This window comes from Cricetulus griseus, chromosome 3, assembly GCF_003668045.3.
Source record: "Cricetulus griseus strain 17A/GY chromosome 3, alternate assembly CriGri-PICRH-1.0, whole genome shotgun sequence".
In the NCBI taxonomy this organism is placed as follows: domain Eukaryota; kingdom Metazoa; phylum Chordata; class Mammalia; order Rodentia; family Cricetidae; genus Cricetulus; species Cricetulus griseus.
In genome coordinates this window covers 168,661,087-168,683,458 of record NC_048596.1, presented here as the reverse complement: position 1 = coordinate 168,683,458, position 22,372 = coordinate 168,661,087, and the positions used below count along the sequence as shown (strand labels likewise).

The 22,372-nt window shown below is 47.2% G+C and overlaps 1 protein-coding gene across 1 annotated transcript in view; it reads right to left on the bottom strand.

Annotated features, from left to right (window-relative positions):
• The window catches only part of Slc6a2 (solute carrier family 6 member 2), a 34,248-nt gene extending 14,010 nt beyond the window's left edge, over nt 1–20,238 (bottom strand). Inside the window, exons 1-4 of the mRNA XM_027406103.1 lie at nt 19,965–20,238; nt 10,799–10,930; nt 9,071–9,308; nt 181–319 (exon numbers count right to left, since the gene is read on the bottom strand). Of these exons, the coding sequence (XP_027261904.1) occupies nt 181–319; nt 9,071–9,308; nt 10,799–10,930; nt 19,965–20,238 (783 nt within the window). The remainder of the gene's footprint in view (nt 1–180; nt 320–9,070; nt 9,309–10,798; nt 10,931–19,964) is intronic.
• Nucleotides 20,239–22,372: the final 2,134 nt, after the last annotated feature.

The window sequence follows — 22,372 nt, the reverse complement described above, 5'->3', positions numbered from 1 at the left end:
CAGAGTCCAGTTTAGGCTAACAGATTTGTTGACATAGTGTCAGAGCTGAGGATATGACCCCAACTTGTGGTCCTAGACCCACCTGTTTGCACCATGTACATGATTGTAACTAGGAGAACACAAAACAAGATGTGTATTTCCAAGCCCAACTCCCCAGATGAAGAAGCACAGAGACATCACCTTTCCAGACGTCTTCACTCCCTTCCAGAGGCTGAAGTACAAGACAATGATGACAACCATCAGGCAGAGCAGTAGCTGCCACTGGGGCAGGCCGATGTCATGGATCCCACTGCTCTCATGTAAGTGAAGGACCCCGCGCCTGTGAGCAAGAAAGAGGACAGCATCAAGGAGGGTGATCAAGTGCCTAGTGATGGTGACAGGACCCAACACTCTCCCTAACTCCCGGGCTATTGTATGTGCCAGTTCTGGCCAGCTTTGGCCTGCTGAAGCGCCACTTACTGGCCCTGGGAACATGACAATAAGACAGGGAAGACCCCTGTTCTCCAGAGTTCACTTTCTAAACTAGCAGTTCTCAGTAGGAGAAAGAACGGTGTTCACACACACAACAAACCTGAAATGGTAAAATCCACCATTAGTGGAATTATTATTCACACACACAAATCTACCATTAGTAGAATAGACAGATTGTGGAGTGTTATGCAGCATCTAGGCCCTTGGAGATGAAACTTTCACATCTTATGGCTATGGCAGACAATCAAAAGAGCATTTTCTATCTGATTCCATTCATATGAAGTTCTGTGAAACATGGAAAATTAATTTAGATGGTTAAAAGTCACTCTGGGATTGAAGTGAGCATTGCCAACTAGGGAGGGACCCATGGGCACTTCTAGGCACCCTGATTCCTGGGCTGGGTGCTGGTCACATGGCTCTGTTCAGTTTGTGAGAGTCACTGAGCTGGCCCTTTGTGACATGCATTTCTTTGTGCCGTGTCATCCTTCAATAAAAGTCATTTTAATCAGTGAAAACAAACAGAATAAGCATTCTGAGGTTATTGAGATGTCACATACATGTATAGTGAGGGAATGAAAAACATAACAGTAAGCAAAATGATCACTTGCTAATTAGAACCCAAAATTACTTGGCCACATGGTCAACTAAGACAAATAGATAAAATAGTAGATTAGGTCCTAGGAACTAGGTGCCCTACAGGTTACAGATGTCCACCAACAATTCCACATCCTAAGAAGTCAAGCAAGAAGAAATCTCTAGAGAGTACCTTAGTGGGGCCTTTGACTACACCTGTGTCATGCATTCTTCTCAAAAGGTTAGCTGTAGGCTGGCCCATCTGGACCATAGAGACACTTGAGAAGCCCCTGGCATTGTAGTTCCTACCTTGACAGGGTTATATCCAACATTGGCAGGAGCAGTAAGTGTAAAATCACAACATAGAGTGCCATATGTTATGAATAGTTAGGGAGCTACAGGAGGCCCCCAGGATGGTCTCCACCTACCTGCCTCTGAATGCCACACTCAAAGGCCCTAGTTGGCTGATAATTGCTGCCTCAAATGTCTTTTCTTCTAGAAGGGTTTAACAATAACCCTTGTCATATATCTTTAACTCTTTCAGTTCCCATGGCTCTTGACTCTTCTTCCAGAAGAGCTTCTACTTAGGACACCAAGGCTAATGCACAGTGTCCTTTAGTATCCCTGGGGAATTGGTTCCATGACCTTCCATGGCTACTGAAGTCTGTGGATGCTAAAGTGCCTTAGATAAAATGTCATTGTGTTTGGTATTTCTTACACAGTTCCTTTTGTACATTCTATATCTATCATCTCTAGATTACTTTAACTACCTAGTATCAGTACAAGTGCTGCTCCGTATCACTGCAGAGATAATGGCAAGACACAAACTTTTGTCTGTACCCATTCAGAAGAGACACATTTTCACAGTGTGATATACAGGTTCACTGCACAAAGGCCTTCCAGAAAAGAGAGGTAGATAAATCACTCCCGGGTTGCTAGGGCTCAACCCAGGTCTGGTAGCTACATGCTGTATTCAAAACAGACAAGTGTCCTCAACTCTTCTAGCTAAACCTAACAGTCCATCTTCTACTCTAAAAAAAAAATGAGAATGCAGAACCACTCCAGGAAAAGAGCTAGAGAGGAAAAGGTGAGTCCCCAACATGCTTTTGCTTCTTTCAAGTCATCCTTCTACTTGTGGTAAAGTCCCAGCTCTCTAGGTCCTTTGTATTTTCCATAGGTAGCCTCCCATTTCCCCACGTAGGGGTCTCATTTCCCTAAGTGTCCTTCTGCAAATGTCCATGCTCAGCTTCAAAGAGAACCTAGCTATAAATCATACTGAAGTGTTAAAAGCAGGCAGCAGGTTCACACACTATCGTTCCTTCGAATAAAACACTAATCCAAAAGGACACAGTGGTGGGAAAAAAATTACACATCTTTGATGGAAAGTTGTCTAATATGTATCTATATGTTATCTAATATCTATGTTTAATGGGTTACCTGCCCCCTTCCTCTACATTCCCCCAATCCTTTCTCAATCTCCTTTCCTCCTCCACCCCAGTTTTCTATCTCTTCTGCCACCTCTGCCTAAAGAGAATTATGAGTAAGGGTTTGAATTTGAATATAATTCAGAACCTACCAGGGGCATCAGTTATGGACCCAGCTCATCTCTGAGCATTTCTTCCCTTCAGTAACAGGATTCTCAACTCACATATTAGTATTAATTGCCTAATGTCTAAGTAAATATTTCTCTCTGTTGTTGCTGTTGGATGCTCTGTTTCACTATGTAGCCCAGGCTGGCCTGGAACCCATGGCAATCTTCCTGCTTCAGTCTCCCATGGGCCACCAGAACAGACAAAAACCAATCTTTTAAAAGAAGTTTTATATCATAAAAGATCTGCTGCTGTCTACTCTCTCTTAACCAATTAAGTCAGAACCTCTGGGGAGTTGGTACTTGGGCAGAAATGTCTTTGATTGGCAGCCAAAGACTGAACCTACTAAGTCAAAGGCCTACCCAAATGACAGGCTTCTTCTAGACCAACTTGGGCCTTCCAAAACTGTCTACTTTACTGGCAAAATACAATTGGCTTTCTGTACTTAGGGAAGGCTTAGGGAGGCTCCTAAGAAGTGGGTCTGTAACTCTTCCAGAAGCCTGGGTTCTTGGAGGAGCACACGGATAATGGTAATGGGGAGTGGAACCACCTTTACTGGACCAGCTCAAAGAATCAGATTCAGTGCCGATGAGTCTATTCCCAGGCTGGAGATTCGCCAACTTGCCCCTGAGGAGTTAGCATTTGTGAGAGGCCTGTGAAAGTGTGAAAACATCACTGGTTCCCCTAGTCCTGGTCTCTTTGCCTAACCCTAGCTCTCTTAAGTCCACTCTCTACTACTGGGAGGTGACAAGTGCACATCCATCTAACCTTGTCACTCTTTTGTATCCAAATTCTCAGAGGCTGCTTATCACCTAAAACAGAACTTCTCACTGACACACTACTCCCTGTGTCTGGATCTTACATATTCTATACAGAGGGAAAGGGCTGGTTCTGGTATCTACTGTGTAGAGACCAAGAACACTGCCAAACATACATGACAGTGGCTACCCCACCCCCACTTCCTAGATAGATTCCTCCTACCCTAAATTATGCATGTCAAGTTGTGAAGTCTAGCTCTAGGTGAAAGAAGCCTTTCAGTGTCAGTGAGCTTTCAGAGCCCACCACTGCCAAGCTCATGTCTCCCTCGCCACACCTGCATTTTGGTCCTGTCAACAGCAAGATTCTTGTCTATAATCTTCAGATACTCCCCTGACCCTCAGGGAGTGTCTTGGAACCTTCTGTTCCTGAATCCTAGAATACATATCCCAACCCGATTTGTCAGCCTGGCCAACGTTTGAGTCCTGCTACCCTCAAATCAAAAGTGGATCCCAGACTTATAACCTTTATTTCCAGAGAGAGAGATGATAGAAGGTGGGAAGGGAAAGAGAAGAGATGGGAAGAGAAGAAAGGAGAAAAGGGGGCAGGGAGGATCGAGAGGAATGAATGGCTGAATATGACCAAAAATAGAGAATAAACAGTCTAGCCTCACTTGATTCTTAGTTCTCCTTCATCTCATAGTTCTATGGATCAGATGTGTCAATTGCCATCTGGTTAATTTGACTGTTAAAAATCACACACACACACACACACACACACACACACACACACACACACACACACACACACACGCACGCACTGCAGGGAATCACCCCAGCTTGTTGAAGCTTGGGGAAATGCCCTAATGTCCAATCACACAACTGAGGTGCCCCTCATGAAGCATGCTTCCCCACAGGCATCTGAAGAACCAGACTCTGGAGCTGGTCATGCCTAAGAGCATTGAGGGCCAACCTCCCTGGCTGTGGGGTTGGCACGGGTACTCGGGTTTGTTCCTTTTCTGGCAACTTACTGGGTGTGAATCACCAGTGGGGGCACCATCCAGGTTTTCCAAAGCCTGTGGGCCAAAATGGCTCCATTTCTTACTTGACATTTAAGCATTTAGTATTGGGGAGGAGGGATAATTCCCTTCCTCGCCAGAGGTATCATAGGGAGTAATTTTCTATCCTGACACATTCACTGAAGGTGTCTTTTACAGATAAAGCAAGAGCTTCAGTGGCTTTCAGCTGTGGCTCTGTGTGGCTTCAGGCACAGAGCCTGAGCAGAGCAGCAGTTTTGTTCCCTTGAATGATATGTTGAGTCTGTCAGGATAAATGAGTACAAGATGGCAACACACTTGGCCAAGGTGCCTGGGGAAAGAGAAGGAATTACCCAACCTCCACATGGCTGGCACTGGGAATCACATTTGCTGGCTCTCAGACAGAGTTGAGTTGTCTTAAAAGCCTAAGTATTTCAATAAAAGGGGCATGTACTACACAAAATCCAAAGGCAGTCATGACAATGTTGTGTTCTGGGAAGCATATAGGCAGGACTGAGGAAAGAGGCACTGAAAGGGCTCCTGTCTACCAGAAGAGGCCCCTGCACTTCTGAGCCAGACATATGAGGAGAGAGCCCTGGGACAGAGAGAAGAGACCCAGCTCTGCCTCAGACCTAGAGCTGGGCCTCTATTTTGCTGTCTGACAATGCAACTCCTTTCCACTTCCACAAATGTAGAGAACAAGGTAGGAGCCAGATGTGAAGGCATGCTCAGAACCCAGTTCAGGGTAGCTATGAAGGCTTGTGGGAGCAGGGGACAGATAGGAGGAGGAGGAGAAATCTGTAGAGCAGAAAGTTTCTGACATCCCCCCACCTCTGCTCCCTCCCCTGGGCCCCCAAGCCCCTGTGTGCAACCTTAGACAAGAATGTTCGCCTTCCACCATGTGGCTGGGCCTGGAAGAAGCTCAGCTCTGCAACAAAAGCACTCAAGGTCTCCTCTCCCTCCCGCTGTGAATCTATCTCTGTGGGAGTAGATGTGCTGGCCACTCAGGGGAGGAATCAAATACTAACCAGACCAAGATGAGGGGCTTTCATTTACCACTTTAATTTATAAGAACAACCATTGCCAGGAGCTAAAGAAAAACAATGCTGTTTGCGCTGTGAAAGGAGCATGCCGGGAAGTATGGATCAGCAGTCCCCCACCATCCCCCATCTTGCACTGCTCCCAGTCCAAACCACACGCATAAAATATGAAGAAACTCCTAGAACTTTCACCCACAAACTCTTACAGTTCTGGGGTCTGAGGCCATGCTCCTCTGGAAAAGAATGAAGCCCTGAAATTTCTATGACATGAGATCCCCACAGGGACAGGGAACTGTGTGTAGCTGTAGAGACTAATCCAGGGACTTTCAACGAAGGCTGGATGTAGGATTCTGGGGAGATACTGATCACAAAAGTCCATGTACCCTGACTGTACCCAGGCTGGTAAGATCCTGGCAGCAGTAACTTTTTAAATCCCCAGGTGAGGCCCCTGGCTGTAAGTCCAGGATCTATCCCTGGTACATGAGCTATCTTGTTGGAGCCCATTCCCTATGGTGGGATGCCATGCTCAGCCTTAATGCATTGGAGATGGGCTTGGTCCTGCCCCAACCTATTGTGACAGACTTTGTTGACTCCTCATGGGAGTCCTTACCCATGAGGAGTGGATGGGGAGAGGGGGGTCTAGGAAGGAGGAGAGGGCGGTGGGAGGAAGAACTGAGGTTGTAATGTAAGATGAAATTTAAAAAGAATAAATTATTAAAGAAAAAAACTCCCTGGGTGATTGCAATGTGTAGTAAAGATTCAGCTTCTCCATACTAAGAGCTTGGTCCTTGGACGGTGCTTGGGACAAACTCCCTTCCAATTCTACTTCAAAACTGGGGGCCTGGAATGAGGCACTTGTTGATTTGTTCTGTTTCCTCATTCATAGAGCAAGCAGCATTTTAGATCACCGTGGCCATAATGAAAAGATAGCATTAACCAGGTTCCATCTTAATGGGAATGATCCTTAAGCAGAAAGGCAAACAACTCAAAATAGTTGTCCGAAGTCCTTGAAACTGACCAGTTTAACTAGGCCACTCAATGCCAGAGTACACAATAAATGCTAGGAGCTCTCTGGGACTAGCAGAACAGAGCTGCCAGGAAGACTCTCGGAGGAGAAAAGTTGCAAAGGCTGAGACCAGCTCAGCTGTCTGAAAGAAGCTGAATGCAGCTGATAAGCCTGGGAAAGCTTTAGACCAATCACTTGAAAAAGACACTGTCCAACCTGTTGAGCAGCCTGCTGGCTGTGCAGTGTGCTCCAGGCTCTAGCTTTTGTGAGTTGTCACCCATGCTGGGGTGGGCAGGCTTGGTGCTACAACTGTCTTTGGGTCATATCTGCTCCAGTTAGTAACCCCCTCACCCACTTCCCTGTAAATAACCCCGGTAAAACTCATGGTCCACCAAGCTGGGCTTTGTGGTGTCTGTGCTTTCATCGGTTGGGGTTTTTATATGACCTGGGAGATAAATCTACACAAGTGATCCAAAAGCCTCAGAATATATATTCTGTGTTTCTGTTTGGCAAAGTGTGGGACTTTTGCAATGGATCACATAAGCCTGGAGGGTGGAGTGCTGTGGGATTTACCTGTCCTGTTCCTGCTTGTGGTCTGGACTTTGTGTTCAACCACTAACAAGTATATAGGGCATCGCTCAAATGAGGCTCACCTGTGTTGAAGGGATCAACTGAGGCTGTCTTCTGAGGACAGAAGCATGCAAACATTTTAAGTTAGGTGACTGAAGCCACTCCCTTCACCAAGACTTGGGAAAACAGAGCAAGACCAAGACCAAGAGGCCAAGAGAATGAATAGTGATGGCTTGGGAGTCAACCACAGATAAAATATATATTCAGGATTCCATTCTGATTCGAGTAAGTAAATTGGATTAAATACATGAGGGGGAAAGCTGGCTTTTACAGGAGAACTCTACTCAGTCATTGTAGAAGGAATGATGGAAATAGCAAAGGACAATTAAACGCTATGGCAGAAATCCTCACCTGAAAAAATTAGTAATAGGCACTATATTTAAAGTATGAGAAACAAGACACTTGCATAACCTTAAAGCACCTCTCTGAAAGGCAAAGATCACCAAAGTAAAAATATCCCTGTCCAGGAAGAAACTGCCAGCTTCCACCTTTGCCACATTCAAGGTTAACATCACAGGTAACATGACAGATTGGCATGATGTCCTCCAGACAAGGCTTACTGAGAAAAGAACCACAGTGCCTCTATGGTGCCCTTGATGAAAGTGCACACCCTCAATCAAAAGTGAGAAAACAACAACTAAATCTATCTTGACATATATTTCATAGACTCCCTGGCCAGTGCTCTCTAGAAGTGTCAAGGTCATGAAATCCAAGGAAAGCTCAAAGAACTCACCCATATTGGAGGGGACTAAGCAGATGTGACAACTAAATATCATAACATGGTATCAGTGGGGAAGCATGAAATTCACTTGAAGTCTTCAGTAGACTAGCTAATAACATGTGAACATTAATTTTCTGATTTCCATAGTACAAAATGGCTCCCCAAGATGTCAACTTTAGAAGCTTGGGAGAAGCTGGGCGGTGGTGGCATATGCCTTTAATCCATACTTGGGAGGCAGAGGCAAGAGGATCTCTGTGAGTTCAAAATCAGCCTGGTCTACAAGTGCTAGTTCCAGGACAGCCTCCAGAGCTACACAGGGAAACCTGTCTCGAAAAACCAAGAAGAAGAAGAGGAGGGGGTGGAGGGTTCCATGTACTATTATTACAGCTTTTCTACTTCTGAAATTACTCCAACTGAAATGTTGTATATAGTTTTTGTTTGTTTGTTTTTGGTTTTTAGAGACAGGGTTTCTCTGTATTGTTTTGGAGCCTGTCCTGGAACTAGCTCTGTAGACCAGGCTGGACTTGAACTCACAGAGATCTGCCTGCCTCTGCCTCCCGAGTGCTATACATCTGGTTTGCTTCCCCCAAATGGAAGCCCCCAGCACAGGATATATGGAAGGACAGCTTTATGACCAAACAGATGTGGATTCCAGCTATGAAGCCGCCATCTGCCAGTTAGCTTCTGGATGTTCTCTTGGCTGACATCATCGGTTTCTACAGTCACCTCCTCCAGGCAGCTGTTCTTCCCACATAAGTTTTAGTTCTTTTTTTTTTTTTTTTTTTTTTTGTTTTTCGAGACAGGGTTTCTCTGTGTAGCTTTTGGAGGCTCTCCTGGCACTCGCTCTGGAGACCAAGCTGGCCTTGAACTCACAGAGATCTGCCTGCCTCTGCCTCCCGAGTGCTGGGATTAAAGGCGTGCGCCACCAATGCCCGGCAAGTTTTAGTTCTTAAAGGTGATTATTCTCTCCAGATTGCCTTTTATGTCCTACAGGGCTCACACCATCAACACCATCTTGCTTCCTGCCTGGATGCTGGCATACTGGCCCCCAACCTCCACTCTCCCGTCCTATAACAGAGGTTCCACTGGTTGCCCTATAAGGCCTGTATCTTCTGCTCTTAAGTAGGCCTCAAGCCTGCACCTTTCTAATGCTGACTGCCGTGCCCCTAGCTGGTCTGTAGTTTTCCTGAATGCCTGGGTCAGCCCCTGCCCAGGCCTGAGTATGCAGGTGACACACCCATGACTTACTCGTAAAACTCTGCAGCCGGTGTGAACTTGTATTTGGAGTATTTGGTATGGTCTCCCAGCACCGAGGCATTGAGGAGTTTCGGGTCAGTGCAGTTGGGGCTGTTCCAGGCATGGCCACAGTTGGTCCAGGGCAGGTTCAAGGTGAAGGATGCAAAGAGGTAGTAGAGCGACCAGGCAATGATGACATTGTAGTAAAAGCCAACATAGAGGGCAATGAGGATCACAGCATAGCCCACTCCTGTGTGGAGACATAGAGGTCAGGCCTTTGTCCCAGTCGCATAACTATCCCCTCACCCCTACAAGTGGACTTCAGCCACTGCACACTCTTGTACCTTCCTTTTTCTGGATCAGATTGCCAGAGCCTCACCCATAATCCTTTGCCACTGTAGCTTTCTCAGTCACTCATCAGGTAAATAGAAGTGCCAGGGCCTTAATGTTGTATCAGGTGTTGGAATATAAATACAGCATCTCCCTACTCACTCAATCAGGATAACACAGGGTGTGTTTCACAGCTCTCCCTGCCTACAGTGGAAACTGTCAGTTATGGGCTCCTTAGCTAGAGACAAGCTTCCAGTCTCCAACTGATGTTCCTAAGACCATCTCACCTTCCCTGGTAACTCCTTATACTTGAATTATTTAAATCCTTCTCCAGGACCTGCTTCTGTTTTGGGGAAAGCGCCAACCAAGCACTCCCTGACCAGTTCTCAGCACAGTGTGCTTGCTCACAGGGTCCTACCAGCAACCAATTGTGTCCTATGCTAACACACTGACTGAATAATTAGAAAGCTCCTGGGAGGCTGTAGCTGTGGCTCTTTTTTTTTTTTTTTTTTTTTTAAGAGTAGAAAATTTTCCTTACACACTCATTGCTTTAAGGGATTATCCTTGGCATTTTCTTTTTCTTCTTCTTTTTTTTTTCCCTCGGGATAAGGTTTCCCTCTGGTGTAACAGCCCTAGCTATCTTGGAACTCACTTTGTAGACCAGGCTGGCCTGGAACTCACAGAGATCCACCTGCCTCTACCTTCTGAGTACTGGAATTAAAGGTGTGTACCACATGCAATGTAATTCTTAGTGGTGAGATTTGAAAGAGAGTAATCCCAGTTTTCTTGATGTAGCCAGGCCTGGCCAATCAGTGTTGCTTCCCTGTAGTTACACTGATTAACAGACAGTCGTTTGACTAAAATCAAACCAATGAAATCTTTCTCTGGGTCCTTTAGTAAAGTCTTGAGTACTTAAGAGGTTTTTGTTGTTGTTGTTTGTTCATATGTTTGTTGTTTTCAACAGTTAAACTTGGCAGAATTTAACCTTGTAGCTGCTAATGGCCATCTTTGTTAGCATTTGATAAGAATGCACCCGGGAATGCTGCTAATATAGGAGAAAACAAAGCTGAGAGAGATTCCAGACAGCACTGTTTGAGCACCTGGGTCAAGATGCACAGGACCAGACCCCTAGGCTTTAACGTAAACCAATAAATCAAAGTCTGATCGAATATATATTGAATATTGACTCAACTAGTAAGGCGCAGTCTGGAGTTCAAGTTTTAGGCTAGATTTCATGTAACCTAGTTTCTTTGTATAAATTTGAATGGTGGACAATTTTGACCTTGTCAATCCCTTTGAACCCCATGTGAGAGTTAGTCTAACTTAAATCAGACCTTGGGAGCAGATTCTTCAGAAGACACCAAGTAAGGCTTTGGACAAAATATTTGACTTCCCTTAGATCACTCCTACCTTTAAAGAAAGGACAGATCTTCCACACCGTGGCTGCACCTTCCCGGTTGTACTGCCCCAGAGCCAGCTCCATGTAAAACAGTGGCATCCCAGCGATGATGAGGAACAACGTGTATGGGATCAGGAAGGCACCTGTAAAACATAGACAGCCACATCAGATCTGCAGGATAGATGCCCCCCTTGAAGGGCTGCAGTGAAGCATCTGCAATAGCCATGAGGACCCTGTCCATCTGCTTCAGATGGAGGTTTCCAAAGTCGGGGGGGGGGAGTGGGGGGAGTCTTGTGTCAACAGAGTTACGAAGAACACTTGATATACATATATCAGCTAGCATGGCAGTCATAGTGTTCCTAATCATAATAATGCCATTTGCAGTCAGATGAATAAAGTCTGAGCAAAGCTAAGCTAAAGAGCCATGTTTCCACAGCTTCAAGGAGCCTTTGGTGCATGGTGTAGGCTATGAAGCACCACAAGATATAGCCCCTACTAAAGTCGGCTAAATGAAGAGCCTTTCCTTTTGTGAAGCCTAACTCTGGAACCTCCCTGGCAGTCCCAGGCTTTCTGTCCACAGGCAAGATGAGTAAGACCAGAGATGGTGCAACTGATGTCATTGGGGGTCTCACATGGCTTCCCCAAACCTGATTTTACTGCATTCCCCTTAGAGTGCCACAGCAACACACGAGAAAATGATTCAAGCAGGGTCAATGTGTCCCCCAAGGGATATTGCTAGGCACAGGGAGAAGTCTACACTTCCTGATGGAACTGTTGATAAGTGACAGAGGGATTCTCCTTCAGGCTTCCTTCCTGTCCATGGGGCTCATCCTGCTGTAGGCTGCTGAAGGAAAAATCTGGTACAAGAAGAAGCTCATCCACTGACGTAGAACCTGAAGAGGTTCCTAGGTCACAAGAGACAATCCTGGTGGAATGAGACAAGTCTCAGCACCAGGGTCAAGCCTCTGTGTGCCCTGACACCTTCTCAGTAAGCTACGTGGGCTAAGAGATCTGGTGCCATGACTCAGGGATGTCTGTTTGCCGGGTCAGAAGGATCAAAGCAAAACAGCAGCTCCTTTCAGGGTAGAGCCAGCACAAAACCAAACTCCCCCTGGTCATCTGACCACAATGCTCTAACCATGGCAATCTCTGACCCATCCACTCCAGGAAAATGAGCCAAGTTGAGAGTGTGTAAAGGTGACAACACTGGTGATTTTAACACATAGCTTACTAGCTTGCTCTGGCTAAGCCCCTGCTGTGATACAGGCACTTTCCACGCCACCTCATTATATCTTCACAGCACATTTCTTCAGAGCAAAGATCTTTGCTAAAACTCCATTTTGTGTGTGGAAACTGACGTTCTTTGCTACAAAAGAACTGGAGCAGAGGTACATGGTATCCAAGGTCAAGCTCACTCATTGACTCAGTGTCTGCCTTCTGCGTGGAAAGCCTGGGGCTTGGAAGGATAGAGCATGATATGCTGGTCCAGGTAATTCCCAGCTAGACACAGGCCCAGCTTCAAGAGTGGTGAAAACTCCTGCTAATTCATACCATGCATATCTGTCTGAGTTCAGCTGTACAACCCAGAACCCCTCTGACAGCAAACAAGTGCTGAGATCACTCTCCAGAGGAGAAGACTGACAGTGTCAAATCAAGTGAACTGACCAGGCTTATATAGCTGGTAACTTATAGAGTTTAGGCTCAGGTATGCCTGGCTTCTGAGTTCTAGGTCTGTTCCCAACATACCCTGCAGATTCTAGAACGTTCTAGTGCAGATAAAAGATATGAGTCTGAATAAGATGTAGGAAGAGGAGTGTTTGTGGATCTGAGACAAGCCAAGATATCTGGTCTGTTTGTCATAGGCTAAGCCAGCCCTCCAAGGTCTGCTCCAAGCAGGGATTCTTTGAAATACCACATGTCAAGGTCTCCTTTCTTCCATTTAACTTCTGCCTCGCCCACTCTCGAACAGGAAGGGCCCTTCTGGTATCTGCTCACATAGCTGTCAGGAGTAGTGTTGATAAGGACAGTGCTGATGCAGGGAGGTCATGGGTTTAAAAAAAAAAAATGGGACCCAGTCTGTGCCAGGCCACACAGGTTGTACACAGTATTCATTTAGAACTACCCCTAAGAGATAATCACCACTATTCCCATTTTACAGGCAAGGAAACTGAGGCTCAGAAAATGCTTGTGCACACTGGTAAACATTTACAACTTAGATGCAAAGCTTGATTCGCCTGGGTCCACTCTTCTATCACCTGCTATGTCCCATGGGGGTCTAGAGCTTGGATTCAAATAAGAAGTTAGGTCCTAAACAGTTGAGTAGACCTGAAGACTGAAGTCAGTACCCCAAAGGGGAAGGGGGAAGGGAAGAGCCAGAAAGCAGTGCTTGGATGTAGGTTCTAAGATTTGCCAACAGAGAGTCCACGTTCTTTTCTACCTGGCCGACTCATCACTGTTATAGCCAATGCTCTTAACTCTAAACTTCCAGGTGGCACCTCCAACCCAATAACTCACTCAGTTTGAAGCCCATGTCCCCTGCTGCTGACTGCAAGTCACAACAAAATAAGGAAGCACAGACATGTAAGGGTCTGCATGAGCCACAACTCTCCACAATGAATGACTCTGATGTGACCAATAGAAGTTTCACAGAATGCAAATCCCAGAAGAATCAAGAATGGTGACACAGGAGACATGGGAGATTGGAGGGAGGAAATGGAAGGAGTATGTGATATAATTATATTTTAATTTAAAACCTTTTAATGGCTTTAATGGTTCAATGTTTCTGCTAAAAACTGACATTAAGTAACACACTGGTGTGAGCTCTCTTACAAAACAAAAACAAAAATGGGGGTGTGGCTGAAGAGTTAGGAAAGGTCAGGTAGCTGTAGTGGGCTGAGGACATCTTTTCACAGCCAGGTCTGCAGCAGCATCTTGGAGTTAAAAACTGCTTGTAAATACACTGGTCTGCAAGGGCCATCACTGTTACGTCCTTGTCTGAGTGTGTCTCCTGTGGCCATGCATTGCCACAAGCCTCACACAGGCCTTGAAAGTCCAGATCCTGCCACAGCTCTGGAGTGCCCTTGTTGTGTAAGTGCAGGGCTTACTCAACAGACATGGGAAAAACGTACCTCCCTGAGGGCTCAGCTTCTAGGAAGTCCCCCAAAATATGACTTCACACAACACACACCCATATGTACTCATGCAATGCTAGGACTAGACCTTTTGCCCAAACACACACACACACACACACACACACACACACACACACACACACACGTTCATACCACCTTACAAGGAAGAGAAGTATCCATTGAGAAAGAGACTCTGGCTAAAAGCCTTTGGATAGATTTAGTGAAAGTGAGCAAGCATTTGTCTCTTGGGGCCACTTACACAGCCAGATATCTCACCATTATAGAAGAGCTCCACTGGCACAGGAGGTTCTAGAATTTTCCTTGTAAATGCTGGGTCATCAGGAAGAGAAGCCAGCAGCCTCTAAGATCACTAGATAGTTACTTGGGAAGGCGAGGGGGATCTGAGGGAAGGTGGTTGGGGGTAAGGTAGGAAGGGAAACCAAGAGGAATGTGATGGCCCAAGTCTGAGGGACTAGAATGAGGTGGAAGGAGTCTGGTCACTGGAAGCTACATCAGGAGAGGAAGGTCATCTAGACCAATCTTCTAAGGACAGACTTCCTTCAGTAGTCTAGATAAACTCTGGTGTGTTCAAGGAGTGAAAATGCACAGAGCAGCTTCCTGGATGCCTGAAGCCCAGCTGAGGGCTGTTACCGCCTGAAGCTCCCCTCAGGCCCAACAATGCCTAGGCCAATAAAATAACCAGATTTGGCCCCCCTGTAGAATCTCAGGGGCCAATATCTGAGCTCAGGGAGCTACCCAAACTCTTGCAGGGCTCGGGCACAGTCTTCTTGTAGACATAGCTCAAAATAACAACTCCAGCCACAACTGTTAATAAAAGCATATCTCCTTCCTTCTTTGACAATAGGCCTTTGTAATAGTTCTGTTAAAAACTCCAAGTATGGAATTCCCAGTTCTTAGAGCTCTAGACTGAACTCTGCTAGCCAAGACCTTGAGCTCCTTTTCATCCTCAGTTCCATCGGCCATATAAGAGACCTCTGGCATATGCTGGTGGGCTCTTCTGCCCTGTGCCTGAGTTCTGTTCCCAGGCCCCTACAGGCAACAGGCCTTGCACATTGTTCAACAGGTCCTTGGGGATCATTTGCCCAGGAAAACCCAGAGTCAGATTTCTGGGACATAGTTAGGTGGAAGGACACTCACTCTCTCACTTTCATGTTGGCTCAAGATGACCTCTTGCCTGAGCCCTGACACCCAGGCACAACTCCTGACAAGATGCACACCACCCTGCTGTGAGTGAGTCAGAAGTCAGTGGGGGTGGGATTTAGGGAAATGAGTTTGGAGGCTACTTCTCTTTATGCAACACCTCTCCTTTCACTACCCCTCCCAAACTTGACTCCTCCTTTAGTATTCTGGTTACCATCATCTCCATTCCAGTCTCTTTAAGAGGAATAAAGCTGAAAGTGTTTGGGATGCTCATTGGGAACTATATTACTACAGGAAATGTGACCCACAAAGAACTGAATAGGACCTCAGTGCCCCCATTTAGAACATACTTCGAATATGGTATAATACCTCATGAACTTTTAGAATATCTACAGTGACTACAGCTCCCTAGAGGCAGGGGTTGTCTTCCACACATCTTTGTACTTGGGGCTGGCATGAGCCAATGAGTTTCTGTTGAATAAACAGGTCTCTGCAGGGACTCACAAGGAGGGTGCCACTAGTGGAAGCCCTGAACCTTCTCCACTGGTCCTAGAATTTATCCTCACTTAGGCAATGGGTTTGAGACTAGTACAAGATACAACATTTTTCTCCATTAGACCCCACTTGGTTGGGAACAGCCCTTCAGCTCATTTTGGTCAGCTCAGAGTAGTGGGCCACTAGATGATAATAAGCCCAGATCAGTCAGTACCTTACTCTTTAGAAAGGGGTGGGGGCAGACCCCACAGTTCAAGTACCATGCTGATTGGTTCCTTGTGCATCTGAGCTAAATAATAAGTGTCACCCCAACAAGATTCATATATGGGTGGCCCTATATCCAAGCTAGATGTGAAGGTATCAAGTTGGGAAACTCCGTACATGTCAAGTTGGGTATTGAGGATGCCAGGCATTTGGGTCGTGAGGGAAGTATACTGGGAACTCAGAATCATAGCATCTTATAGAATCCCATGCTGGAGTGTAAAGCCCACTGTCCAGGCGCGCAGTCTGCAGCACACTGTAGATGATCTGACATGGACAAAGCCCAACTTTATCCTCCTAAAGTTGCCACAGCATGGCCCCAGATTTAAGGAGTTCTTTTTTACCTTATCTCCTCCATCAATTTCTTTTCAGAATGAATTCTACATGTTTCAGAATTAAGACTTTATCCTACACCTGTGTTCACCATGTCACCAGTATCATCAAAAATATAGAAATGGTAGCATTCCATTGAGCCCCTATTATATGACATTATCCCAAGTACTTTACCTATATTGTCTGATGTTATCTAGCCCCGTAGAAAAGGTTAAATTTACCTCCTCTCTTTTCTGCACAAGGAAACCAAGGCTTCAAGACACCATATGGCTTGTCCAAGGACACTTCTCCAGAAAATATCTGACTCTGATTCAAAATGGGTGTGCCCAAACCCCAAATCCACAGTTGCCACAAGATCCAGTGCAGAGCACCATGCACAGAGGACAACCCACAGAGGCCACCTCCAGAAATGAGAACTCAAACAGGTACATGTTTGTTCCTTCCCAGAGACCAGCACAGACCCAATCTCAGGTTCACAGGGAACAATCCGGAACTCACAGCCTGTCATCCCAGCAGCTGGTCTTCAGGAAGATGTTCAGACAGGCTGATCCTTGACAGTAATTCATTCATAAAACATTAGCCAGGGGCATAAACTATTGGCACCTTCTTCAGTTCAAAACATTCTCCAGTCTGGGCCAGTATAAACACTCAGACTTGGAGAGTTCTATGTTAACACTGGCACCAAAGAACCAGGCTGCTAAAGGACAGGATGATGAAGCTGGCTTGTGTCCAGCAGTAGTCAGGGTATTGGGGAGCAATGAATTGTAGGGACCATCTAAGACTGTGTCCCTTTATAACAGAAATTTTGATGTCTGAGGCCACGGTGAGTGGCAGGGTTGGGATTCAAACTCAAGTCTTTGGCTTCTTCTGAGACTGAAGAAATACCTGCCTGCTCACCCATCTCTGGAACTGAATTCAGAATTACTGGAGGAGAATGGGCCCACAAGAACAGTGTGAGATCTCAGGGGAGATCAAGGCCTGCAGGGGTAACTGAGCCTCCTCTGGAGCAGGAAATGGAGTACTGCTCTGTTCTCCCAGGTGAAGGGCTGGCTATACTACCTGTCCCCAGACCAATTGCAAAGCTCCTCATCAGCAATGGAAATTCACTGATGAAGCAGCCCTTCCCCCTCAGCTTAGCACCCAAGGCTTCTGCAGCCCAGCCCCAACTTGCCTCTCACCCTTATCTCTCCTGGCTTGCCCTCTGGCCAGCCTAAGTTCCTCTTCTGAGGATCCTGTCCAAGGTGGAAGCTAAAATGCTGTTTTCCAAGCCCTCCCTGCCCAAAACAGCTGCATTCCAGGTTCTCAGCAGCCCCTTCTTAAACCTCTATAGCGCCAGTCACTCTCCCATCCCTTTCCTATGGCATCCTGATGATACTGATAAAAACAGGGACCACTCTCTCTAACTCTGGGCTCTGCACATGCACTGAGCATTTTGTCCTTGGCCGTCCTCTTAGCTTAACAACATTATTGGACAGATGAGGAAACAAAGGCCTGGAGAGTTGCCCAAAGCCGTACATGTCATGTTAGAAACCAGAGCCTGTAACTTCCTAGTCAAGACTCCTGATGTCTAGACTGCACTCCCCCATACACATCCGCCCATCATCATCATCTCCAACACATCACTGCGTTAGTTTCTATCATGTTTCTCTCATGGTTTCTAAAATTGGCAATGACTCTCTGAGAGCTTGGGTTATTTTATTAATATATTTGTTCAATACAAGTGCCTAGGAACCTTCTACCACACTTCTAGGATTTGAGTCTTATTGGAGATTAAAATCTTATAGTCTGTACCTCAGATTTTCCTAGGCTGCTTGGGAAACAGGTCCACAAAAGACAAATTATGGAACAACTCAGAATGGCCACTCCAGGACCAGGATGCTCAGGAAAGGGAACTTCAGTCAATTTCAATGAAAACTTTACATCTGTGACAAATTTGCTGTACTTTGTCCCTAGCAACCCAATCTATCATCCAGCACACAGCAGCTGTTCTCTCTGCAACATGGCAGTGGCCATGTGGACATAGTATCAATGAGGACCCTGAAATATCTATTTAGCACATGTGTCAAGTTGGACATTTGTGTTACTTTAGTGTCAGTGGGCACATAACAATAGAAAGAACATATCACAGAATGACAATAAGGACTTTCTGGGAATCAATGCTCCCAGCAGGCAGAATGGTGGCTTATACATCTAGGTAACTCCTGCAGAGCCCAGCATTATGCCTTACACTGAGCTAACCCAAAGAAATAGGGTTGATTAATGACAGAGTGTCTGGAGTCTAGGGACAGGCAGTCTCAGACGGTCACTAAGGACATGCAACTTGTCCTAAGGGCTCCCAATTTGTCATTTATCCATCATCTCCCTGCTTGCTAAAAATATAGAAAATCTACCTTTTTGTTGTTGCTACTACTGGCCTCCAAGGGCCAGAATGCTCAGATTTTCCCAGAGTCCCTGGCAGATCTTCAGCCACAACATGTAGAAAAGCTTCACCTTAGGGTTGTGTGCCTTTTCCTTAGCTTTCTCTTTCTGCCCAACATCTGTGGATCAGAGTACTGAGCCAGAAGAGTAGAAAGGGCCATCAGAGGCCAGGAAGCACCTCCTGACCCTTGGGACTTTTGTCCCAGCTGCCTTATCTGGAGTGTCTAATGGTGACAGACCGAGGCCATGTTAGGAAGGGAACACATGGCTGCTCATCACTTGACTCTGGCTTTGATTCCCTTTCCCAGGGAGAGCTAATGCTTCTATATGCAACAGGATCAACTCAGAGCCACCTGCTCTCTTTGGTGACCACACCCTCTTTACAAATATTGGGTATTGCTTATCCCAAAGCAAGTGTCCAGAGAGCACACAGAAACAAAGAGCCTTGCATCTTGGACTCTGAGGCACAAAGTCACAAGCTCCTTCCAACCCCCTGTAAATTTTCGCCCTGCCTCCAATTGACTTCCCTTAAATTCCAAGTCAGAGTTACAAGGTGTGGCCTTGTCTAGGGATGGCCCAATGCCTTCCTCTAGAAGCTCACATCCCTGGGTTCTGTGCATGGTACTCCTGAGCTTACATCTCAGTAAAGGTGGTGGGACTGGAGTGGCTTGGGCATCTTAGGTTCCAAGCCCTTCAGGAAGGAGCTCAAGGCTGCTTCCATGGGGCTGTATATGACCTCTGTGCTCTCATTCCAGGGTAGATGGGTAAAATGACAGCTCATCAAGAAGAGGGAAAAAGAGGTTGGCTCACCAGCACGCCACTCCACAATGTAGCCAGAGCCTGTAAAACTGAAGAGGACACTCCAGTCTCCCAGAGCTCCTGCCTCAAGGTCCAGCTCAGCTCTTGGCATCTAGTGGTGTAATCTCACAAAAGCTATGTGCACTTACCCCTGTAGCCCTCTGATGATCCCAGGGCTCCAGTTTTACCTGACCTAGTGTTGGAGCCCCAAGGCTAAGAGTGCTAGAGTTATTGTCATCTCGTGTCTGGCTGGAATATCCTAAACTCTTAGAGAACCTTTCAAGATCTACACCCCTTTCCTGAGGGAGCAGCATTGACTCGGAGTTCCTAACCCAACCAGGTGCCCCCCATTCTGTCCTTGAACCCCTATGCCTACCACTGTCCAAGGGCCTACCTCGATTTCCCTAATGGAGATCACTCTGATCCTATTTCCCGGCGCCCTAAAGTGTTCTTTGCTGAACATTAAATTTCTTAATGTGTGTCTTCTTCTCCATGGATGATATCCCTGCTCCCTTCCCAGCCGACACTACAAGAGCAAGCAGCCTCCCAAGTCCAAAACCTCAGCCAACCCTGTGCTCACCACCACCATTTTTGTAGCAGAGATAGGGGAAGCGCCACACGTTGGCCAGGTCCACTGCGAAGCCGACCACAGACAGCAGGAAATCGATCTTCTTGCCCCAAGTCTCCCGGGGCTGCGCGTCGCCGTTCTGGGACGCCAGGAGGCACTGGACGCCGTTGCGCTCCTTCACCACCAGCAGATCCGCGGTTTTACAGGGCCCTAGGGGCTGCTCAGGCAGCGGGTCCGCCCCGCCGAGCTCTGGCTGCACCTGCGGGTTCATTCGCGCCAGAAGCATGGGTGCGGCTGGAAAGAGGGACTGCGGAGGCACTGGGGACACACCGAAGCTCTGCTTGTATAAAAAGGAAAAAAAATTGGTCACCAGGGCTTGCAGTTTGTTTGCACCAACTGAGACCACCCAGGGAAACCCAGACCGTCGGGATCCGTGAGCTGAGCGGACTCCGACTTCCTAGAAAAGGGAGCACATGTGTTGGAAAAATTTGGAGACAGAGGTTGTGACGCGCGTCCGACTGGGACAGTACTCATAGGTGGGGACCTCCTTGGGCCGCCCTGTGGGTCGGGCTAAAGACCCTGGTCTCTCTACCTGGGTCATTTTCTGCCTCCCGCACCATCACACATACCCCTAAATGGCAAGTTTCTTGTGGGCCGGAGTCAACTCGCGGCCCCTGTCCTGCTCCAGAGCGGGGTGGGGGAGCTGTCCCCAATAATCCTGGAAACCTTCGGGATACTTTACTGGGTTCAGCTGCTCACTATGTGCTTGGGGCCGGCCGCACACTTACCGGTCCCGCGCGCAGGGTGCACTCACGTGGGTGGGCGGCTCGGGGATCCCAGACGCCAGTCCGGGCTGAGCTCCGCCGCGTGGCACTCAGGCGGGGCCCCGGGAGCGCTGCGGGCGCGGGGCAGCCGGCAGGACGCGGGCTGGCTGGCTCTGGCCGCGCCCGGAGGAGGCCGACCTGGTAATGTAGCCTGTGCTCCAGGTATCGCGCCTATTGCATTAGCCCCGCGCCCAGCCCGCTCGGTCTGGAGCCTGTTAGCGCTAATGCAGACTGACAGCGTGGCCGGGACTGGCAGAGGCGGGGGCGCAGCTCCCACGGGCTCCGGGGTGGCGGGAGCCAGACTCCAAGGGACTCGTGGGGACTTAGCTTCACACTTTCTCCGTGTCTCTCTTCAGCAGGAGTAGCGCATGCAGCTCCCAAAGACACCTGGCTCTGACCTGTGAGCAAAGGAAGACTGCAACAGACTCCCAGAACTGGGATCTAGTCTGTGAAACGGGGGTTGGAAAGAATATGGGGAGCAGCCACTACCCCAGAGACACCAGCGCTGTCATACGCCAGACCACTTAATCTACTTGGTGAGAGTTTTCTCCACCAGCAAAATTGGAACTTGGTGCTCCAAGATGAGCACTGCAACTGGTGGCTCACTGGTTGTGCAGGGCTGGGCCCTTGGGCAGTTTTCTTTGGCCAGCTCAGTTTGTTGAAAGGTTATGGCCCAGGATTTTACTCCTGGCTCTGTTTGTGACTAGCAGGCTAGCAGGCTTTGGAGGCTGTGACCCTGTTCCGTAAGGCTGAATATTGATACACACTCGTTCTTATAAATGCCTCCCCAACTGCCAGCGTCAGCCTGTTTAGTTTCCCACAAGTGGGAACACCATCAAAGAGCTGGTTGTTCAGTCCCGGAAGCAAGAGGAAAACAGGAAACACAATAAATAAACACATATGAAGGGTGAGAAGACCGGTGTAGTATGGGCTGGTGTGGGTAAAGCAAAGTGGAAACATGGATGGAAAGAGCAGGGCTACAGTTGGAGCAGTATCTTCTGTGGTGTTTAAGGGTGAGCTACTTGGAACTGGGAGTTTATTTATCCAACTTCTGCTTGTGTCTGAATCAGCCCAGCTAGGAGAGCCATGAAGACAATCCCTGATACCCAGGAGTTCCCAGCCCAATGTGTAAAGAGCCTGCTGCCATCAGGACGGGTTGTGATTACCAGAAAACAGAAATTTGGTGAAGTCAAATCAGTAAGGGCAGCAGGCAGGAACGGAGGGACAATACTTACATAGCACAGGAAGTAGTTTCCGTAAAGCTTAGTCACACTGATCTTTCCATACTTTCAATATTCCAAGCTCAAAGCTACCCCAGGGCCTTCCCATTTGCTCTGAGTGCAGAGATTCCCTTTTGGGCTCTTGCATCTAAAAATTCGCCCCCATTCTCTAGCAGATCACTGACTTGGTTAATTAATTAATTAATTTCATCTTTCCTGGAATGGCAGTTGAGCTCTAGAAGAGCAGAAGCGTTGTCTACCCTATCTACTTTTGTGTCTCTGGCACCTGCAACTCAGTAAATATCCACTGGCACATACAACGAGTTAAAGATTGAGTAAATGTATAGCTGCTACATGGGCTTTTTAGAGAATTTTC